The sequence below is a fragment of the Dasypus novemcinctus genome, chromosome 18 (genome assembly GCF_030445035.2).
Source record: "Dasypus novemcinctus isolate mDasNov1 chromosome 18, mDasNov1.1.hap2, whole genome shotgun sequence".
Taxonomy (NCBI): Eukaryota; Metazoa; Chordata; class Mammalia; order Cingulata; family Dasypodidae; genus Dasypus; species Dasypus novemcinctus.
In genome coordinates this window covers 59,023,637-59,045,166 of record NC_080690.1, presented here as the reverse complement: position 1 = coordinate 59,045,166, position 21,530 = coordinate 59,023,637, and the positions used below count along the sequence as shown (strand labels likewise).

Below are 21,530 nucleotides of genomic sequence, written 5' to 3'. Positions count from 1 at the left end.
AAAGGATAGTGTACATTTCCACCCCCAGATTTCAGGCCCAAGCCCATAAGACATTGAGATCGTCCCTGCTCTAAGACCTTGATCCCCTCCTGCAGGGACATCGGATCTGAGGCGCAGTGGGAGTCCCATTCCACTCAAGGGGAAGAAACTGTGGCATTCCTTTCCCCCAGGCAGGGCTCTCAAAGGGGCATGCAAGAGGCTTTCAAACTTTTCAGAGCAACCCCCAACTCTGAGATGGAAGAGAAGGGGTTAATGGAGGGCAGGACATAAAAGGTGGAGCTGGGGGGAGGGGGCACACAGAGTTGGATCTCAGCAAGCTGGGGGTTACAGAGGTCCCAGCTGAGTCATAGCTAGTCCAAAGGTGTCCCTCTGCAAATCAGAAAAAGACACCCCTTCGTCTGAGGCTACAGCTTGGCAAACAGACTAGGAGGTCAACTCCAGCCTCTCACCACTTCAGCTGGGTGCCCCTGCTTAGAGAACAGCCTTTGCGATCATAGGTAGCAATGCTGGGTCCTAGGCATGGGATGGGGGTGGGGAGCTCCCAGGTGGTGGTGGAATCCAGGAACACGTGGGTTTCAAAACAGTGACTCTCTCCCCAGTGCAATGGGATAATCCTGAGGAGTGCTAGGGGCTTGGGCTGGGACCCTGGGCTCCAGAATTCCATAGCCTGGGTCTTTGGGGGTCTCAAATACCTATGGATGGCAGGATTCAAGGGGCAGCAGGGCTGGAGAGGCACAAGCCAGGCCTGGAGAATCAGGTATAGAGGCATCTCTGGGCCTTCATCATGCTAGAGAGCTTTGCGTCCAAAAATATCTGAGGTCTGAGGGCACAGGTATTGGTGCTCTGGGATGGGGATCCCAGGGTACCTCAGAACTGGATGTCTCTAGTATGAAGAAACCAAGATCTTGGGTCAGGGTCAATCCCAATGTTGTGGAGGCTTGAGCTCTGTTTCGGCGGGGGGTGGGGTGGGTGTGGGTGGGGGGGTGTCAGTTGCACCTTAGGGTCACTCAGGGGCTGGGGGCCAAGGAGTCAGATATCTGGGCTGCCAGGACCATCGCATCTTCTGGGACCAGAGCTCCCAGCCTTCAGGGCATTGGGGATCTATGGGTAGAAAGTAGCCAAAGATTCCAGAACATTCTGGGTCTTGAATACTGGGTCCAAGAGGGACTGTAAGGGGGGTGTTTGAGGTCTTGGGTCCTGAGGCATGGATGGCCTTCGGTCCTACATCTGGAGATACCAGCACCTCAGAGTCCTACATATGAGAACCAGCATCCCTGGGAACACTGGCTTGGGGCGGGGGGGGGGGGGCTATGGATATTTCCAACCTGGAGCTCCCAGAGTATCTTGGCCTCTCACAGCTGGGTCTTAGGGGGCTCTGGGATGGGTCTCTAAGGTTATTTTGGTCAGAAAACATCTCATGTTTGAGCATATCCAAGGACCCAGGGCGTCTTAAGAGAGTGGGGTCCTAGAGAGGCTGGGGCTACCTGGCCACCTGAGACCTGGGCATTCCTGGGTGGGAGGCCAGAATGGCAGCGTCTCTGGGCATCATCTCAGAGGCGGGTGGACTTGAGGCCAAATTCTGGTTCTTGGAGAACACCTTGGAGTCTCAAATCTGGAGGGTTTGGTGTCTCAGTGGTCTTGTGGTTACAAGTACATCTCAGATGCGGGTAACCCTGGGGAGCATTCAGGGCCCAATCCGGGTGATTCTGGGTCCTGTGGTTTCAAGATCTGAGAATAACAGGATACAAGCAGGGTGGGGGATTGGCAAAATCGACTAATCGCCGGTTGTGATCTGAAGGGTCACGGTGCCAGGCATGACTGCGTCTGGGTTGGTGACATGGGCCGTGGGCCAAGGGTCAGGCCCTGGGTCTCAGGGCTCTAAGTGCTCCCTGGCCTGTCCGAGATGTAGAGTCTGGGGATGCCTGGAACCTCCTCAGTCTGGGTCGGGGGTGGGAGGGCACCAGAGCCCTAGGACGCCCTGGGACCTCTCGGACAGACAACCCAACGAAGCTGGGCTTGGGGTCTCTCAGTCCTAGACTTGGGGTCCAGGTTCCGGATCTGGTGTCTCTCAATCCAAACTTCAGCTCCAAGTTCCAGGCGCGCCTGGGCTTGGGTTCTGGGTCCGAATGGAGTCCGGGGTCCTGGACCCTTAATTTTGGGTCCTCGGTCTGGCTACCGGACCCACCAGGCCATCCTCACCGCGCCGCCTCCTCGTGGCGACCCCCGCAGCCGGCGCAGCCGCATCGCGCCGCCACCCAGTGGCACGCGCGCAGGGGCGCGTAGCAGCAGAGGCAGGGCACGGCGAGCGAGAGCGCGGCCAGCGCGGCCCAGCGCGCGGCGGGGCGCGGGTGGCCCGGCTCACAGGCGCACGGGTCCGAGAAGTCGCCCTCGGCGTCCGACAGGCAGTGGTAGAGCAAGCTCTCGGCGCACCACAGGCAGCTGAGACGGCGCACGAGCAGGCGGCCCGGGTCCGGGGCCTCGGCGCAGCGGCCCCCACGCCCGTCGGCGCGGCGGCGGAAGAGCGCGCGGCAGTGCACGCAGCGCGCCGCCTCCTCCGCCTCGGGGGAGGCTTTGGCGGGCGCCGGGCCCGGGCCGGGGCCTGGGGGTGGGCGAGCGGGCGGCGCTGGAGGCTCAGCCTCGGCCAGAGGGGCGGGGAGTGCCGCGGGGGGCCCCAGGGCTGTGCCCCTCGACGCGTCGGTCTTGGCGAAGCGCACGACGCAGGTGGACAGGGCGAGAGGCGCGGGCGGCCCGGCGCGCCGGTAATCCTCGTAGCCGCGGCCGCCCCAGCCCGGACCCCCAGCCCCGGCCAGGGCCTCCGAGGGCTCCGGAATTCCCATGAATGGCAGGAGAGGCGGATAGCTCTGTGGGACAAATGGAAAGAAGGGGAGGTTAGCCCCACCCCAGTCCCGGGAGACCCGGGAATCTACAGACCCAATCACGAGGCTCATTCATCCAAGAATCCTGTCCCCTAAGTCTCCTGTGGCCGGGACTCGGGCTTCCAAGCCCCCTGTCCTCTGCTCTCCCAGGAATCCAAGAATAACGGAGCGTCAGCACCCTCCTTTCCCGGGGACAGCGGAATCAGGCCCCACCTCAAGGACCCAGCCCATTTCTTTCTCAAGATGCAGGAATCCCGGGTGCCCAGCACCCTCTGCCCTCAGCCCTAGGTGTTCTGGACCCCAATCACCTCCTCCAGTGCGCGGGAGTCCGGGGCCCAGGTCCCTTTTACCCTCTTGGGTAACGAGACCCCTCTCCATCCTCGTGAATTAAGCAACCTTAAGGATCTGCTTTCCATCTGCATCCCCCTAATATACTCGGAAATCAACTGTCCGCTCCCCAAAGCCCTATGAAAGCCAGAAGTCAGAATTCCCCCGAATCTCCAAGAGCACAGGAGGCGTGGAAAGCCCCACCCAGCCTGAGAACCAGGCCCCGAGCCCGTGTCCCACCCTCTGGCTGTGGTCAGGTCGGCCCAGCCATTCCTCGCTCTATTTGCCATCTCTCTCGCCTACCTGGGCCTCAGCTCCCGCCTCCTTCGGGAGCCCCGCGCCCAGAGTCCCAGGCACCCGCTGGGGCGCGGAGAACGCACCTGAGCCGAGGAGCGGCGCCGCTGGGGGGGCGTGGCCGGCCCGAAGCCCGAGGCTGACTCCACCGTGACGATGGGGGCCTCGGTGGCCGAGGGCGGCGTCTCCTGGCGGCTGTGACTGGAGGAGGAGTCGCTGTCCACGTGGGACTGGGGGAGATTGGCGGCCTCAGCGCGGGACCCCGGCCCAGCGGAGGCCCTCACAATGACCCCCTCCCATTGAGAGCGAGGGCTCTGCGGCCACACAGGCCAGGGTTCCAACCCTGGTTGCGTGACCTCCAGCAAGTGAGCCAAACTCTTTAAGCCTCAGTTTCCTCCTCTGTAAAATGGGGGTCATAATCGTGTCTATTCCTAAGGATGGGTACGGGAAGGACAGAGAGAGCTGGAAATGGTTGCCGTGGTTGTCGTCAGACCCTTTTCTTATCTGCTCAGCTCACCGGCCTAGGAACATCAAAGCACCCTTCTCCCTTCCCAGAGTCCCTCTCCCCTGGCCTGTCAGCCTCCTTCCCAGCTCCACACTTTTACAGGCGCTCTCTCTTCCTAGCTGAAACATCCCTTCCCAGACCCTCGGTTTCCTTTCTGTAGCCTGGAGACAAGTCCTACCACACCCAGTTGTCATCTTCAGTAAGCCTTCCTTGAGCACCCGCGATATGCCAGGCTGACACAGGCCATTGTGAGGATGCACGCTGGAGCACAGGGAGTGCAGCATCTTTCTCTGAGTAAGTGCTCAATAAATGGGGACTGTGGGTTTGACCACCATCTCAGTTCCATCCCCCAGGGCCCTGGGAGCCCCCCTTTTCTGCCCAGGGACTTGTTCCAAGTGTTCTCAGCAACTTCCATTGTTCCCAGCAAGCGCCAAATCACATCCAACATTACATACCTTCATTCTTTTAATCAATTTATTCAACAAATATTTATGAATACTTACTGTGGGCCAGACAATACTTTAGGCATTGGGGATGCAGCAAGAGACAAAGAAAGATCCTTGCCTTCCTAGAGCTGACATTCTAGCAAGTGAGATGGACGGTTAACTGACTAGATAGGAAATAAGGAAAATATCATAGAAGATGGAAGATAGGATGAGGGCATCGGGGAATCACAATTTTAAATAGATTGCTCAGGGAGGGCCTCACTGAGTAGGTAATACTTGTGTGAAACCCTGAACGAAATGAAGGAGGGAGCCATGGGGTTACCTGGGGGAAGATTGCTGCAGGCAGAGGGAACCGCCAGTGCAAAGGTCCTGAGGTGGGAACATGCCTGCCTTGTTGGAGTTACAGTGAGGAAGCCAGTGTGGCTGGAGTGGAGCGAGCGAGGGGAAGAGTAATAAGATGCCAGATGGTGTGGGACTTACTAGGTGCCACTGGAAAGACTTTGTCCTTTCCCTGGAGTGAGATGGAGCCCTGGGAGGACTCTGAGTGGGGGGGGGGGGCTGTGATCTGACTCAGGTGTTAATAGCGTCCCCCTGGCTGCACATGGGGACCAGACCATGGCGGACCTTAGGGCATGAGAAGACAATGAGCAGCTGTTGAGATGATCCAGGTGGGAGATGGGAGTGGACAGGACCAGAGTGGAGGCAGAGTCTGATCATTTTGAAAGTGGTGCCAGTGTCTGCTGACAGTTTAGAGGAGGGGCATTAAAAAAAGGAGGAACCAAGGAGGATGCCAAGGTCTGTGGCCTGAGTAACCAAAAGGATGGAGCTGTCATTAATTTATCCATCCATTCACTTTTAATCTTTATTCATTTTTTTATAGATTACCATTTTTTATTTTCTGCCTTGCCACTCTAACATAGAATCTCCACGAGGAAAGGGATTTTGTTTTGTTCATTGATGTATCCCCAGTTCCTAAAACACTGCCACGCACACAGAAGGTGCTCAATAAATACCCTTGAATCAATGTGTGAACGTGACAGAAGAGCAAAACTGGAATGACTGGGATTGAATTGGCACTAGTGGGCCCAGATTTGTGTCCCCAGCATGTAGTATGTGTCTGACACACAGAAAGGGCTTAAAAATATTTGTTAGAAATAAACCCTTGCCTTCCCAACAGAGCTGCACTCTGGAAACTCACCGTTAAGGGGCAGGGGGTCTCTGCCGTGTCCTGGGAAGGGGAGGAGGAGGAAGAGGAGGGGGTGAGCGAGCCTGGGGCAGGGAGAGAGGCAGAGAATGAGTCCCTGGACCGTGGCTCCCTCCGCCCCAGTCCCCAGCACCCACTGCCCAGGCCACTCACCTCGGCCCAGTGCGGCCAGCGCGGCCAGCAGGCTCCTCTGGAACTCATCAGCCTCAGCAGGGCTCTGGAACGTCAACCCGAACTTGCAGTCACCCAGGCTCCAGTGGTGGAAGATGGGGTTCACCTTGTTGTAAACCAGGCCTGGCTTCAGGGTGCACTCCAGGGTGGTCTAAGGGGGCAGGAGGGGGCGAGGGGCTAGGTCAGATACTCCCCTCCAGCCACGCCTGTGACCTCTTTGCAACCTCCCACAAATCCCATTTCACAGCCCTCGGTCTTCCCTGAACGCTGACGGATACCCCAGCAGCACCCCCCAGCTTACGGGGCCTACCTCTAATCCTCCAGCATTTCCCCCAAGCTCCATGGGACAGCCCTGCATTCTTCTAATTGCCACCTCTGAGAACCCCAGTGGGAACCCCACAGCTCCCTGAAGGCTTCAAAAAATCACTCTTAAACCCCTTCTGATAACCCAAGAATCTCCCTTCTGACTCAATAACACTCCTCAAACTTGACTGAACATCTCAAAATATTAGTTTACCCCCTTCTGATGCCCAATAATCCCCTAAAACCTTATCTAAAAGTATTCTTATTAAACTCCCAGAGATGCCCCTTCAGATGCTGGTCAACACCCTAAATATTTCTTCATATCCTCACCTAACCTTGCTAGATTCCTTCACCCCACTTCAAACCCCCCCACGTCATCTTTTCTACCAAACACTGCTCTGAAATGCAGCCTTTCCCCCACGCCCTTTCAAGGAACCCACATCTTTCTACTTCATCTGCAGCTGAAATTTCAATATTGTCCCTCCAAGTCATGCCAGACAGCCCAGAATATACCAGCTAAACCCACAGACAGGATGGTAAACCCCCTTTGATGCTTCCAAATGGTCCCTCACCAAATGCCGCCTTATGCTTAGGGCAGAGGGGCCAGCTGGGGTCGGGTGTCGCGGAGAGGACCTCAGAGCAAGACCCCTGGGGAGGGCTCTGAGCAGAGGAAGCCATGGTCTGGCATGGGTGTGGTCGGGGCCCCTGTGGCAGCGTGTGGGAACAGATGGGGCGTGGGGCTGCAGGGGTGGGAACAGGGAGACCAGCGAGGAGGCTGCCAGCATGGTCCAGCAGGAGGTGACAGTGGACAGGACCTACCGAATATCCGAGCTCCTGCTCACAGGACAGATGTTCACTTCCCAGCCCCACCCCTGCACTCCAGTTTGGTTCCCAGGCTGGTAGAGAACCTGACCTCTCCGCTGCAACCCCAGCCCCATTCCCCTGCCTCCCCAGGCCCCTACCCCACCCCCACACCCCAGGGTGGCTCACTTTCTGGTCCCGGAGGCGCTCCCCGTGGATGACGTAGTGCCCCTGGTGGGCCCCCCCCTCGGGCCTGGCCCCTCGGACCCGACACACGCTCACCTGGCTGAGGCCCCCGCCCCCCACAGGCAGCCAGCCCCCACTGGAGTCATCTCGGGCCATCACCACAGCTCGGACCCGCACCATGTACCTGGAGGAGGTGGGGGGGGGGGACAGGGGCAACATGGTCAGCGAGGCCAAGTCCTGCTTCCCCATTCACTGTTCTCCCAACTGCATCTCCCCTCCACTCCATCTACCACGTCTGGATTCACTGCTCCCCCTAGGCACGGACACCCACCTTCTCTTCCCATAGCCACCTTCGCCCCCACACCCACCTCCTTCCCCCACCCATAGCCTCCCCCATGTCCACCTTTCCTCCCTGTACCCACCTTCTTTCCCCAGGCCCACCTGCCTGCAGCATGGTCTCTTTCTTCCCCGTGCCCTCTCTTTTCTCCTCTGCCTACGTCTTCCCCACAGCCCCCTTTTCTCTACCTGCCCACCTTTCCCCCATCTTCTCTCATCCCCACTCCCATAACCTCGATCTTCTACTTTCCCTCCCCTTCCTGTTCGTCCCCTGTCACCCCGTCTCCTCCTCCTCCCTCTACATTTACCCACAGCTCCACCCATCCTTCCCCCTCGCAGCTGGGTGCCTGCGCATATGTATTTTCTCAGGGCCCACCAACCCAGCTTCTGCTCCCCCTACACTGCCTCCGCACCTTGTCACCCAGGCCACCCCTGGGTGAGAAACCCAGGTTCTCTTCCCCCCATCCCTTCCCGGATTTATGAATGAGACCGGATGCAAAGCTCACTGAGTCACCCAGCAACGGGAGATGGGCAGGGAGAGAAGCAGAAATGGCCAGAGAGGGAGGCCGAGAGGGAGATGGAGGCAAAGGAAGGCAGAAACGGGCGACGAGACACATCCAGAGAGCATTTCATTCACAAAAATCAAGCCTGCTCCCTCAGGCCCCAGAAGTGGGAAAGGGGGGGAGAGCGTGGGAAGGGGGCAATGCGATGCCCCCAGAATCCTTCTTCGTAACCATCTTACCCCGCCCCCCAGCTCCAGGGACGTAGCCCTCCGCCCAGTAATGAGGCTCAGCGTCCAGCCCCTCAAAACCACCTGGCGTCGGGCCCCTGGCGTGCCAACCTTAGGGACCCAGACAACGAGCTCTAACCCCCTCCCCCACCTGCAGGCTGCTGGGTTTCCCCAGCCCTTCCGGAGGGGAAGGGGCTGCCGCAGCGCCCCCAGCCCCCTTTTCTCAATGGGATGTGATTTTGTGAATGAGCAGTCACGTGACGCTCCTTCCTTTGTCCGCCCGCCTCCCCCGACAACAGGTGAAGCAGGGAAAGAGGGCCGGGGTCCCCCCCCACCCAGGGCCTAGGGGGAAGGGGATGCCGGGATTTCTGGGTGCCCTACGCTCCCCTCATATTTGTGATTCCTGGGGGGGAGTGGTCCCTAGAGTTCTTCATTGGTAGGGGTCCAGGACGGAATTTTATGAATGGTTGAGTCCTCGGAGGAAGTCCAGGCCCCCCAAATGGAGACTGGTACCCCAAATGGCTGCCGCGCAGTTTGGGGGTCCCCCACCCCTTGTCCTCCGAGCCGGGATCCGGGGGGAGCCCCGATGAGCCGGAGGCGCAGCGCGGTGCTGGCTGCCCCCTCACTGGGACCAGCGGTCCGTCAGCCCCCTCCCCCTCGCACCCCTCGGCACCTGCCTGGGAGGCTCCGGCCGGGCTCCGAGCGGCGGCGACACGGCCTCCTCCTCCTTCTCTTAGCTCCGGCTCGCTCGCTGGCTCCGGCAGCGCTGGAGACTGGCACCGGGAGCCGGGGCGCGGGGGGAGGGAGGGGGAACCTGGAGGACGGGGAGGGGGGAGGGGGCGGCCTGGGGGAGGGGGGAGCGGGAGGCGCGCGGACTTGCCCGCTGGGTCCTAGAGCCCGGAAACGGCTCCCGCGAGCAGCCCCCCAGCCCCCATTTTCTCGGGGCCCAGAGGGGATCCCTTACTTTTCCACCCATCCGCGCCATTTGGTCCCTTGGGATGTGGGGAGGGGATCCGCGGCAGGGCCGGGACCCGGGGTTGTGAAGGGGAGGGGGGTCTCCGCCTTGGGTTCTAAGTGGGAGGGGCTGGTGCCCGGCAGGGTCCGAAAAGGGGTGGGGCGAGAAGGGACCAGAGGCGGGGTCGGAGGGCGCAGGGGAAGAGAGGGCGAGGACGCCGAAAGCGCGGCCCGAGCGTGCGTCACGGCAGGGGAGGGCCCACGGCGGCTGGGCCTTCGGGGCGGGCCGGCCCGAGGGCGGCGAGGGTTTCGGGATGGGGTGCTGCCGCGTCCCTCGGAGGGCGGAGCTCGGAGGTAGGCGGCCTCGGGGGCGGGGCGGACGGGAGGACCAAAGGGGCGGAGCTACGGGGAAGAAAGGGGCGAGGCTTCAGGCGGTGGAAAAGCGGAGGGGCGGAGCATGCTAAAGGGGCGGGGCTAAAGGGAACGTTCGAAAGGGGCGGGGCTTGGCGCTCGCAGGCCCGGGGGCGGGGAAGGAGACGGACGAGTATTTCTGAGAGCGAGGTTCTTAAGGGGCCGGGCTCCAGCTGATTCGCAGGGGGGCGGGGGCTCGAGCCCGAGGGCGGGGCCTAGATCTCGGGGTCCTACCTCGCTGTCGCGCCCGCTTGCCTTCACCCGCACCCGTTCTTTTCGGTTATTTTCTGCCGCGGCCGTTCCCCGCCCTGCCCTGGGCCCAGGGGGCCGCGGTCTGAACTTCGGTCCGCGGGAGGAATCGGTGAGTGCGGCCCTGCGGGAGGAGGCGGGGCCGGGGCGGGGCTTGGGGAAGGGGCGGGGCCTGCGAGCGGACCCCTGCGAGCGGACCCCGAGCCGAGCAAGTTGGGAAGTTAGGCCTGAGGGTCTGCTGCCCCTAGGAAGAGGGCAGGCTCAAATGGACCAGAGGGTTAGAGGTGAGGCTTGAGGAATTAGCATGACCAGAACACCTGGCAGCCACGGGGCGGAGGCGGGGCCAGGCCTGGGGGGCGGGGAGCTGGGGCCCGAGTCCCCGACAATCGGGGGCGGGACCGGGGCGGGACCGGGGCGGGGCGGGGCGTCCGCAGCGGGGTGAGCGTGCGGGGAGGGAAGCCTGAACTCTGGGTCTCAGGCCTGGGAGACCACTGGGCGCAACCCTCAGGAATGATGTAGCCTGAGTGACGGCCAGGAAGGCAGGCAAGACCCAAGTCTTGAATCCTGGAGACCAGCGACGTGGCCGAAGTGTGGGAGTGTGATCTGAGGGATCAGCCAAGGGTCAGCGCGGGACCTTAGTGTAGGGCTCGGGGCCCAAGCGGGCAGCGACCGTCTGGGACCACGGGGCAGGAGGTGTGATTGTTGGGATTCAGGGGACGGGAGTACGGCTGGAGACTAGGTCGTTAGGATTTGGGAGGACAGGGGCGGGGCCAGCCTCTAGGGGTCCCCACCGCCCCGGGCAGACTGAGTGGCGGCAGTTTTTCTGACAGTCTTCGACCTTCGTCAGAAATGGGGAACGTGCAGTCGGAGCCGTCCGCGGGCGGGGGCTCCCGAAAAGAGCAGGCTTCTGACCGAGCCTCCGACTCCCGCCGGACGTCCCTGGTGGAGCCCGAGGTGACCCCCTCCTCCCCGGCCATGCGCCTGGCTCGCGGGCTGGGCGTCTGGTTCCCTGGCAGCTCCGCGCCCCCGGGACTCCTGGGACCGCCGGAGCCCCAGGCCCCACCCTCGCCCCTGCCCCTGACCTTAGACCTACCCTCGCCAGCGACGGCCCCTCCAGAGGAGGCGGCGGCCGCTGCGGTCTCCCCACCACCCCCCGCTCCCCGTGGGGACCCTGCTGCCCGCGCCGTCTAAGTGGCGAAAACCCACGGGCACCGCGGTGCCCCGGATCTGCGGCCTGCTGGAGGCGAGCCATCGTGGCCAGGGCGACCCTCCGAGCCTCCGCCCGCTGCCACCGCGGCCCCGGCAATTAACCGAAGAGGACCCAAATCCCGCCCCGGGAGCTCCGGCCCCGACTCCACCGCTCTTGGAGCCGCGGAAGCCGCCACCACCGCCACCTTCTGACCGGCAGCCCCTGGACCGCAGAATCACACCCGCTCAGGTCGCACCCTCCGCGACCCCCACAGAAAGCCAGGCCAGGGACGGCGGCGAGGGCCAGACCGGCGGCGGGGTCCGCGGAGGGGCGCCTCCCGAGGCCGGCGAGGGCGAAATGGCCGGGCCGGCGGCCTCCGAGGCCGGCCTGAGCCTGCTGTGTAAAGTCACCTTCAAATCAGGGCCCTCCTTAGCCCCTGCGGCGCCCTCGACTTCCTTAGCCGCCAAGCCCCCGCTCGGGGGCGGCGGAGGCGCAGGACTCTTCCCCGCCTCCTCGGGCGCCATCTCCTACGCCGAGGTCCTGAAGCAGGGACCCCTGGCTCCTGGGGCCACTCGGCCCTCCGGCGAGACCCTTCGGGGGACTCAGGAAGCCGAGGGCGGTGATGGAGACGGCGAGGGATGTTCTGGGCCGCCCTCGGCGTCTGTGTCCCACTCCCGGTCTCTACCGCCGCCACCCTATACCACCTTCCCAGGCTCGAAGCCCAAATTCGACTGGGTGAGCTCTCCGGATGGTCCTGAACGCCACTTTCGCTTCAACGGGGCTGCAGGAGGTGTCGGGGCGCCCCGACGGCGCGCGGCCGCGCTCTCGGGGCCCTGGGGCTCCCCGCCGTCGCTGCCTCCAAGGCAGCCGCACCCGGCTCCCGGGCCCCGGAGGCCTGCCCCCGCGCTGCTGGCGCCGCCCATGTTCATCTTCCCGGCGCCCGCCAACGGCGAGCCCGGGCACCCGGGGCCTCCCGGCCCGCAGGAGTTGCCGCCGCAGCCCACGCCGCCGCCCACGCCGCCCCCCCCTCCGCAGCCGCAGCCGCTCCTGCCAACGCCGCCCCCCGTGGCGCGCCCGTCCACCCCCTGCCCTGGCCTGGTGGAGTCCGCCCTGGCTCCCGCCCCAGCCCCCGCTCCAACCCCGGTCTTGGCCACCGACCAGGCCCCAGCCCCGGCCGCGGCCCCCGCCCCAACCCCATCTCCGGCCCCAGTTCCCACCGCCGCCGAGCCGTCCCTGCCGGCGCCAGCGCCAGCGCCAGCACCTGCACCTGCACCTGCGCCGCCGCCCGCCAAGGCCCGTACGCGGAGGAACAAGGGTCCCCGCGCGGCCCGGGGCACGACCCGTGAGGATGGTGCACCTGGAGATGGTCCCCGCGCACGGACCGCGGCCAACGTGACTGACGGCGGTGGAGGGAGCGCTGGCGGCGGGGCCGCTCCGGTAGGGGCGGCTACCACGGGCGCAGCGCACCACTGGCCGCCCTTCCAGGTGCTTAACTCTTGTCCCTGCAAGTGCTACTGCCGCCACCAGCCACGCCATCGCCGCCTGCCTCGGAACGTGTCTGCCTGGTGAGGGAATGTGGGGCAGGGGGAGAGTGGCCTTACCGGGGTCCTGAATGCCACACCTTCCTGGGCTCATTTAACCCTTTGGGCTCCTGAACCCACGCTGACCCTTGACCCCCTCCTCTTGGCCACCTCCCCACCCCAGCTGAGCTCTGCTCTCTCAGGATGGAGAGGAACCCGCCCCCATGCTGACCCCTGGTGGGAGGCACCTTAGCCCCTTGGTATCCAGACCCCCATTCTGAGCCTCTGCCCTCCTGTTAGTGTCTGGAACCATCAGGGAGGAAAGATGGTCTGAGCCTGCCTGACTCTACTCACTGCCCTGAGGGCACCAGGAGGGGCCAAATTACAAGCTCTTCAGGGCCAGAGGTGGGGTGGGGAGGGTGAGTGGTTGAGGGGACATGATCGCCTTCTGGAACCAAATAGAACTAAATGTAGGTTCCTGGGCACAGGGGAAGCCCCTGGCCTGACTCTCCAGCTTTGACCATCAGAGGGTTACAGCAGCCCCAGCTGTGTCCCAGTCTCAGGATTTGGTCACCAGGGTTCTGTCCTGGCTACCATGGAGAATCACTAGGATGCTTGGGGCTCAGCTGGGACCTATACAGGGACACTAGGGTCAATCCTTTCCCCTTTCCTGCTAAAATAAGTGGCTACAGCCCTGCTCTAAACTGCTCTCAGGGTATTCAGACATGGCCTTCAGAAGCCTCTTTGAGCAAATGGGGAAACAAGCCTAAATGCCCTGCTGATTCTACCCTCCCCCTAGGCTGAGCACGCCCACCAACCACCTGAGCGAGCCACCCTGGGTGGCCACCATCAAGCTGGCTGGGTCCTTGGTGGCCGGGCTGGACCACTATGATCTGCAGGCCACCCATTCCAACTGAGTGCCGTGGGCTCACCGCCCTCTTCTCTCCCCTCCCCACCAATAAAATAACCATCCGATGCCTACCTACCTGTCAGTCACCCCCTGAGGGTTGGGGGGGGGGGCAGAGGTCTCTTTGAAGGCGCCACCTCCTAGAAAGAGGGCTGGGGGCAGAGCAGCAATAGCAACGGTCCCAGTCACCCAGCATGTGGTCAGAGGGGCCCAGGGGTGGGTGCCTCCTTCCAAGTGCCATCAGACCCATTTCTGAGGTAACCTGGTACCCGGCTCTGGAGGTTAGATCAGTACAATTCCCCCCAGAAAGCCAGAGTGATCATTCTTATTTTACAGTTGGGGAAACTGGCTTTGGAAGACTTTCTTGAAAATCCCACATCCCACAAATGGCCCAGCCAGATTGGACTCTGCCTTACATGCTTTCCTGCGAACTCTGAAGCAGGAAACGGGCTGTGGAGTGGGGGTGGCAGGTCCTAAGTCTCAGTGCTGGCTCAGGAAGGGTGCGAACCAGGACAGGGCCCACGCCAGGCTCAACTGGTAGCCCACAGATGGGTTTTCATTTTGCATGTTTTAAAAACTGGTTTAATTGCCAACATATTTAAGAGTCAGGACATTTCATTCCCCTCTGAAAAAATCTGGTGCCCTGGCCCAGCATTCCTGAGTGTCCACAGCTGGTTGGAGTAGTCCCTTGACCAAGGCCTGGGCTCTCCCATAGGCCCAGATCCCCCTGGCATCTGTGTTGGAGACCTGAGGAAGGGCTGCCAGAGAGAGGCCGACCCAGACAAGGTGTCAGAGTAGACTCCTGAGGGTCCCCAAACTTACAAGCTGTTCAGATGTGAGAGAACACTATGGTGAGATCGCTGTCTCCCGCCATCCTACCCAAGGAAGACAAGGGCCCAGAAGAGAGAGTATCAAGCCATCTTTATTGGAGGAATCCCTGCACTGTAACTGCTTTAAATAATGGGTGCCTGGCCCTACCCCAGTGCCCCAGGGCTCAGACTATCATCTCCAGCTGCCGGGCATACTCGATGACCTGTTTGGCCAGCTCCGTGGAGGGGATGGTCGTGTCTTCTGGCTTTTGCTGCTGGCTGGCAAAGCTGTAGTAGCTGTTGGGGCCCAGGACCCACCCTCGCTGTGGGAAGGAAGGGATGAGAGATGGGTGGGGTCATCATAAAGGCTCCCCCCTCACACCCTGCCCCCAACCCCAGTCTATCTGCACAACTCTGGGCAAGTGACAGCACCTCTCTGTGCCTCAGTTTCTCCATGTGTGAAACACACCTCTCAGGTCTGCTGCGCAGATTAACTGATTTAATGTCTCTAAAGCACTGAGAACAGCATTTGACCCAGAGTAAATGATGGATAAATGCCAGCTGTCACCATCATTCAAACACAATTTCACCCCTTCCAGCCTGTTCTCCACCCTCCTGTCTCCTCAGGCACCAGGGTGGCTGTACCCCATGAGCATCTCCAAGGGCACTGCTCTTGCTCAATCCAGGTCAAATGAGCAAGTCTCGTGGGAAAAGCCACAACTTCCAAGGGATTCTGATCAGGGCAAGAGTCAATGTGACTGAGCACCTACTTCTACCTGGTGTCAGATGCTGTAAGTTCATCTCACATGTGAAAACTCCCCATTCTAGGGACAGAAAAACTGAAGCTCAGAAAGGTTCAGCGATTTGCCCAAGGTCACACACACAGTTGGATGTAAACCTGGGTGGTCTAGTTCCTGGGTCCCTCTGGATGGCCCCTCACTGTGGTTAAAGAGTGCACCCTTTGGCCCCACAGCCCCTTGCCCTGTGCCCCCAACTACCTTCTTGGCATAGTCTGTCATCTTTTTGGGTGTGTTGAAAAAGAGGATCCGGGTGGCTTCTGCAAAGAGGATTTTCTCATAGGCCTTCTCGATGCACCCAGCAATCTCATCCCTGGAGGAAGGTGAGATTCTCATTACTGAGTACAGCCAAACTCTTAGGCCCTGTCCTCCCATGCCTGATACGTGTGAGTGTTTTGCCAATGGAGGATCAGAAAGGGGAGTCACTTGACCAGATTTACAAAGTGAGCAAGGGCCACAGTGGGCTCCACACCCAGGTCTCTCTGACTCTCCAGCCCCAACTATAAATTCTACTCTAGTCACAAGGATTCTAGGCTATGGAACCCCGCTTTGGGATTCACATGAGCTCTCTTTACATCCCCCTTACAGGACCCTGTTCCCTACTTCATAGATCCCAAGGGGGTTCCTTGTACCCGACAAGAAGCATCATGATCTGGGAAGTGGATGTAGCTCAGATCATGATGCTGATCTGAGCACCTGCTTCCCATGTATGAGGTCCTGGGTTCAATCCCTGGTACCTCCTAAAAAAAAAAAGCACCATGATCAACATTGAAGTTATAGAAAAACAGCAAGGGATTGAGCCACTGAAAAGTGGAAAGAGGTTATTTCTGGGGGAAAAAGAGTCATAGGGAGGGATATGTGCATGTTTCCATCCATTTCTGAGCCATGCTCTCTCTTAGACCAAATGATAGATAAATGGATAATCATTATCTTACTCCCTGTTCATTTTGGAGAGCTAAATATTTTCTAATAAAAATTGACTTAAGCCCACTAAACCACCCTTCCTCACTCCTGCCACATCTCTAGGCTTGGCTTTGCCACCTAGGAATGGAAACCCATTCCACTTCAATCTGGCACATGCCCAAGTGAGCCAGCTCTGCCACCATCTGGACACCCTTGTTTTCTGCAAAGGACTTGCATTCCATGCCTAACTGCCCAGGTGATGTCACCTGTGCCCACAGCAAGCGGAGAAGCTGGTGAGACTTGCCGGCCCCATTCTAGAGAGGGGAAAACTGAGGGTCCCACAGGTTAGGCGCCCTGTGGTGAGGTCACGTGGCTCACTGGATTAGTATCTGGGATAGGCGGGCGGAGCACTTCTAAACGAAGGAGCACAGTCCCTGTCTGCTGGGCACTGTCTGGGCGTCAAGCCCACGCTCAGGTTTTACACATTTAAGTTCACACGGAAATAGCCCACAGCGAGACAAGAGCTGCTGTCCACCATCACACAGCCAGTTCCAGTTTGCAGAGGAAATGCTACGAGGACAGGAAACATGCCCAGCTTCCCCTAGATCACATGCAGCCAGAATGAGACTCAAACTTGGGGCTCTTTGATTCCACAATCCATGTGCTTTCTGAACCCCAAAGGGCCCTGGCCCCCACGCACCGGATAGTGTCAAGCAGGATGTCAATGAAGAAGGTGTAGCTCTCAGCAGGGATGTTGCCCTTGGCCAGAAACACCTTGTTGTAGCTGCCCTCCATCAGGTACTGCACGGCTCATGGGTGAGGGGAGAAAAGAGGATAAGGGAGAGGCAGCACAGGTGTCACCATACAAATGGTGTCCCCACCCATCCAAACACCCTTTGCTATACTGCCATCCATTCCCCGTGCAGATTGGACACCTTCTCTTCCAGGAAGCCTTCCATGGTTTATTTACATGCGTAAGCACATATACACACACCCACACCCACAAACACAAACTCTCCAAGCCTGCCTGGACTGGTATCTAATTATCCACTCTCCAATCACAGGAGAGAGATCCACCCCAGGCTCATTCCTCCACACTTCTGTCCCAGCAGTGCTTCCTGCCAGAACTGCTGTTGCTGCCATCCTCTTCCCAGAGCCAACTCCTCCCGTGAGACCCCAGTGCCAGGAACTACCTCCTGACCTGCGGTCCTAAGGCTCTCCCCTGGCCCCGCCCACACTGCTCCAGAATCACTGATCTCGTCCCTGTCCCTCAAACACACCAGGCACATCTCTGCCTCAAGGTGCCTGGAATGGCCATTCCCTCCCCTCCCCTCAAATGTCCAGATGGTTGCTACCAAATGCCATCTTTTTGGCAAGGCCTTCCCTAACCACCCTATATAACTGCACCCCTGCCCCCAACTCTCCATCCTCTGGTCTGTCCTGCTTAATTTTTCTCCTTAGCACTTATCAACATCTGACAGATGACACCGGTTACTTGTTCTTTTTGTTGCCTGCTTCCTCACTGGAAAGTGATCCCCAGAAGATCAGGGGTCTTATTTGTTTTGTTCACTGCAGAGTCACAAAACCTACAACAGTACCTGGCACACAGCCGAGACTCAATATTTACTAGACAAATGACCTAAATGAGCCCGTGGGTCAAAAGATGATAAACCCTGCCCATTCCTCCAGGAAACCCTCCCTGATGTCTCCCCCTGCATTGCTCACTTTGGCCACTCTCCCACTCCCACCCCCACCTCCTTCCCCAGCCTCACCTGCTCGAGGGACACAGGGTGCTTGATGTAGACATTGGTCTGGATGTCCTTGGCAGGAAGCCGCTCCAACTCTGTGTGGAACTCAGCCACCCGGTTCTGGGACAGCAGGAAGAGGAGGTTGAGGCCCAAGAGCTGGTGCATGTAGGCCGACTCAGGGAGCTGCTCCCTATGGACCAGGCAGGGCAGGAGACCAAGATGACAAGAACTTAGGGACCTACCAAGCCCCCACTCCAGGCTGCAGGGAGCCCCACAACAACCTATGCTGTCTCCTTGGAGGGTTGTTGGGTCCTAGGTTTTTAGATAAGGAAACTGAGGCCCAGTGAGGCACAAAGAAGTCATGAGTCATTTGTCCCCAAGCAAGTGACCTCACTTCAGTAAACAGACTCAGCCTCAGTTTTCCAATCTGTCAAATGGGTATCACCATAGTATCCTTTTCACAGAAGTTGGCTTTTTCAGTTAAGTGAATGAAATTATTTAATCCAGGCAAAATAATTAGAACAGTACCTGGTCAAAATAAACATCATATAAGTGTTAGCTAGGATTAGGACAATAGGATTAAGGATTGTGATTCTCCTCTCCCCACTTAAGGGGGAAACTGAGGCTCAGAGAAGTGAAATCATTGGCCCAAAGCCACATAATCAGGAAGTAGCAAAATTTACTCTCAAATCCAGGTTTATCCACACCTAAAGTCAAATTCTTAATCATTAACCTATATGGGCATCACTCAAGTTTTTTGTTTTTTTAAAGATTTTTTTTTTTTTAATTTTTCTCTCCCCCTCCCCAAGTTGTCTGCTCTGTGTCCATCCGCTGTATGCTCTTCTATGATCGCTCCCATCCTTATCAGCAGCACCGGGAATCTGTGTTTCTTTTTGTTGCGTCACCTTGCTGTGTCAGCTCTCCGTGTGTGCGGCGCCGTTCTTGGACAGGCTGCACTTTATTTCACGCTGGGTGGCTCTCCTTATGGGATGCACTCCTTGCACATGGGGCTCCCCTACACAGGGGACACCCCTGCATGGCAAGGCACTCATTGCACACATCAGCACTGCACATGGGCCAGCTCAAGGAGGCCCAGGGTTTGAACTGTGGACCTCCCATGTGGTAGGTGGACACCCTATCCATTGGGCCAAATCTGCTTCCCATTCAATTTTATATTCAACAAACATTCAGGGGAGGGGATGTGGCAGATGGGCTCCCGCCTCCCACAGGGGAGGTCCTGGGTTCTATTCCTGGTACCTCCTAAAGAAGATGAGTAGACACAAGGAACAGAGACGGTGAGCAGACAGACAAGAGAACATTGGGGGCAGGGGGCGACAACATATATTCAGTAAGTCCCTGTACTAGGCAGTGCTGGAGACACAGCAGTGACCATGTAACTCTGGGCTCTGCCTTTAGGAGGCACAGTCCAGTGGGAAAGACAGGGCTGAGATGGGGGAAGCAAAGGCAGAGGGGACAGGGCTGGGATGGCACTGGAGGCCACAGGAAAGAGCGTGGTATTGAGCTTGAGGGTCGCAGAGAGCCATGACAGGTTCTGAGCTAGGGAGCAATATGGTCAGATTTTAGTGTCATGAAGATCCTACTGACTGCCATGGTAGGGGGGAGGTGAATCAGTGGGTATGACACCAAAGGGAAGAGAGCTTCCACATAATCCCCCCAATTGGGGGCAGGGCCCATCCTCACTTGTAGTCAAAGTAGTAGCACTTGAGCTGGGCCATGTAGCGCTCGAAGGAGGGGATGTCCTTGCGCAAGATGCTCCACTGGGCCCCGATCTCCAGTATGTCACCTGTGGGTGACAGGGCAGGCTCTCAGGCGGTGAATGTGGTCCCTTGCTCCCCCCACCCCCTGTTGCCATTCCCGACAAGACCCCCAGCCCCTCTTCCCCACAACAGGCCCAGTGACACTCACGGGCCAGAATGAGCTGCTGTTTGGTCAGTTTGGTCCCTGTGGTTGGCAGGAAATTGAGCTCCAGCAGAACTAACTAATGGGGAGAGGAGGAGAGAAGGAAGGAAAGAAGATGGGATATCAAGCACAGGTTACTAACCTTCTCTAGGCCTTAGTTTTCCCACCTGGAAAATGCAGCTAATCATCACCCCTGACTCATAGCATTGTTATAAGCATTCAAGGAATTGGTCCTCGTAAAAGCATTCAGAACAGGGCCTTGGCACACAGCAAGTGCTCACCTAGGATTGTCTCACATTACAATTATTAATAGCCCCGCTGGGGAAACAGGTGAGACACCCAGCAGTGACCCCACGGAATCATGTGGGCCTGGGAGTGGAACACCGCCAGCATCTTCAGAGCTTGGTAAACCTTCTCCATACTCTACTGGGTTGGTCCCAGCTATGCCTTCCCCAAAGTCTACACCAGGGAATGAGGGGCACTAACCTCTCTCCTCCCCCCATTCCTTATCTGACACATCTCCTCAGCAACTTGGTCCAGGGGCACCCTGAGCCCCAATTCTTAGCCTCTATGAAAATAGTTCTTTTAGGCTACGTCCTGCCCCACAGCTTGGTGGGCTCCCTCTCCCCAGAGCTGCATTCCTAAGCCCCAGCCCTCGGAACCTAACGTGGCCAGGTCTGAACCGGACATCCCCTCCACACACACCAGCTCAGCCTCATCGTGTCATAACTCATCACGCTACCCGGGTCTCATTCCCTGCTCGGTCTCGTCCAGAACCCGCCAACAGGACTTCAGTCTGTCGCTGGATTCACCTAAGCCCGACGCCCCCATCTTGTCAGGCTGACCACCCAGGCCTCCCAGGACCCAATTCTTAACCCCTCACTTGGTTCTGCCAGAATACTCTTTCCATCAGCCCCCGGCCTCGTGCTCCTGTATTTGGTCGGTTCCAGGACCCTTCCACCCCGCACTAAGGCTGCTCAGAATCCCCCCCGTGGTCCCGTCGGCGCCACCGCCTGCTCCGCGGCCCCGAACTTGGTTCAGTCTAGACTCTCCCCGCAAGCTCCGGGTTTCCCGGGCGCTCCGACCCTACCTTGAGGCGGCCCAGCTCTTCTCCGCACTTGCTAAGGTTGGGGCTTTTACGGTTCCACTCGCCCTTGAGCTGCTCGTACATCCCGGCCGCGGCCTGCAGGACCGCGCCGGAAGCCGCCGCTGGTCCCGAACCCGAGAGGCCCGCCGCTCCGTTCACCGCCGCAGCCGCCATCTTCCGTGAGACGGCAAACTGCCTGCGCGATTGACGGCAGCGCCGGCGAGGGACGCGGGCCCGGCGGAAGTGGGGCCGGGAGGAGGAGCCCAAAGCCGGGGGCAGAGCCTGGGCTGCCGGCCTCCGCCCACCGCGGAGGGTCTTCGGTCGCTCTCGGGGAGGAGCCCTCGGAGCCCTGCCCTTAATGAGCATGACAGTTGTCGCTCAAGATGGTGACCGGAAGTCGGTTCCTGTCCCGAAATGAAAATGGCCGCGGTCGCAACGCACACTCCACCTCCCGTAATCAACATGGCTGCCCTGGCTTCAGCTCGCACCGCGTTTCTGTCTTGGCTTCTTTAAGCCAAGAGGTGGCAGTGTGGCCCCATTTGTACAGCTGTGTTATTCTTCCCATTTTCTAGGCAGACTTTGAGAGGCTGGGTAACCATTCAAGATCTTTTTTTTTTTTTAAGATTTATTTATTTATTTAATTTCCCCCCTCCCCTGGTTGTCTGTTCTCTGTGTCTATTTGCTGCGTCTTGTTTCTTTGTCCGCTTCTGTTGTCGTCAGCAGCACGGGAAGTGTGGGCGGCGCCATTCCTGGGCAGGCTGCTCTTTCTTCTCATGCTGGGCGGCTCTCCTCACAGGCGCACTCCTTGCGCGTGGGGCTCCCCCACGCGGGGGACACCCTTGCGTGGCACGGCACTC

The 21,530-nt window shown here is 59.2% G+C and overlaps 3 protein-coding genes across 4 annotated transcripts; 1 reads left to right on the top strand and 2 right to left on the bottom strand.

The window, feature by feature from the left end:
* Window positions 1–1,754: 1,754 nt before the first annotated feature.
* SPRED3 (sprouty related EVH1 domain containing 3) lies at window positions 1,755–7,294 on the bottom strand. 2 transcript variants are annotated; one of them, XM_004482157.5, is made up of 5 exons: window positions 7,117–7,294; window positions 5,806–5,974; window positions 5,647–5,717; window positions 3,584–3,727; window positions 1,755–2,861 (listed from the first exon to the last, which is right to left on the bottom strand). In XM_004482157.5, the coding sequence occupies exons 1-5, from the start codon at window positions 7,291–7,293 to the stop codon at window positions 2,196–2,198; spliced, it is 1,227 nt and encodes a 408-aa protein (XP_004482214.1). In that variant the 5' UTR covers window position 7,294; the 3' UTR covers window positions 1,755–2,195. The 2 variants fall into 2 exon arrangements, with proteins under 2 accessions (XP_004482214.1, XP_004482215.2); XM_004482158.5 differs by having other exon boundaries at window positions 7,210–7,294.
* A 2,971-nt stretch (window positions 7,295–10,265) lies between these two features.
* Window positions 10,266–13,483, top strand: GGN (gametogenetin). Its single transcript, XM_071209246.1, is given in 4 exon segments — window positions 10,266–10,414; window positions 10,624–10,951; window positions 10,953–12,547; window positions 13,302–13,483. Coding segments are annotated over 3 exon segments (2,022 nt in total). The 5' UTR covers window positions 10,266–10,414; window positions 10,624–10,642; the 3' UTR covers window positions 13,420–13,483.
* An 830-nt stretch (window positions 13,484–14,313) lies between these two features.
* PSMD8 (proteasome 26S subunit, non-ATPase 8) lies at window positions 14,314–21,074 on the bottom strand. The gene is made up of 7 exons (XM_058280184.2): window positions 20,677–21,074; window positions 19,593–19,665; window positions 19,368–19,470; window positions 17,691–17,856; window positions 16,619–16,719; window positions 15,217–15,328; window positions 14,314–14,541 (listed from the first exon to the last, which is right to left on the bottom strand). Exons 1-7 carry the CDS (start codon window positions 21,037–21,039, stop codon window positions 14,404–14,406), a joined length of 1,056 nt encoding a protein of 351 aa, XP_058136167.1. The 5' UTR covers window positions 21,040–21,074; the 3' UTR covers window positions 14,314–14,403.
* Window positions 21,075–21,530: the final 456 nt, after the last annotated feature.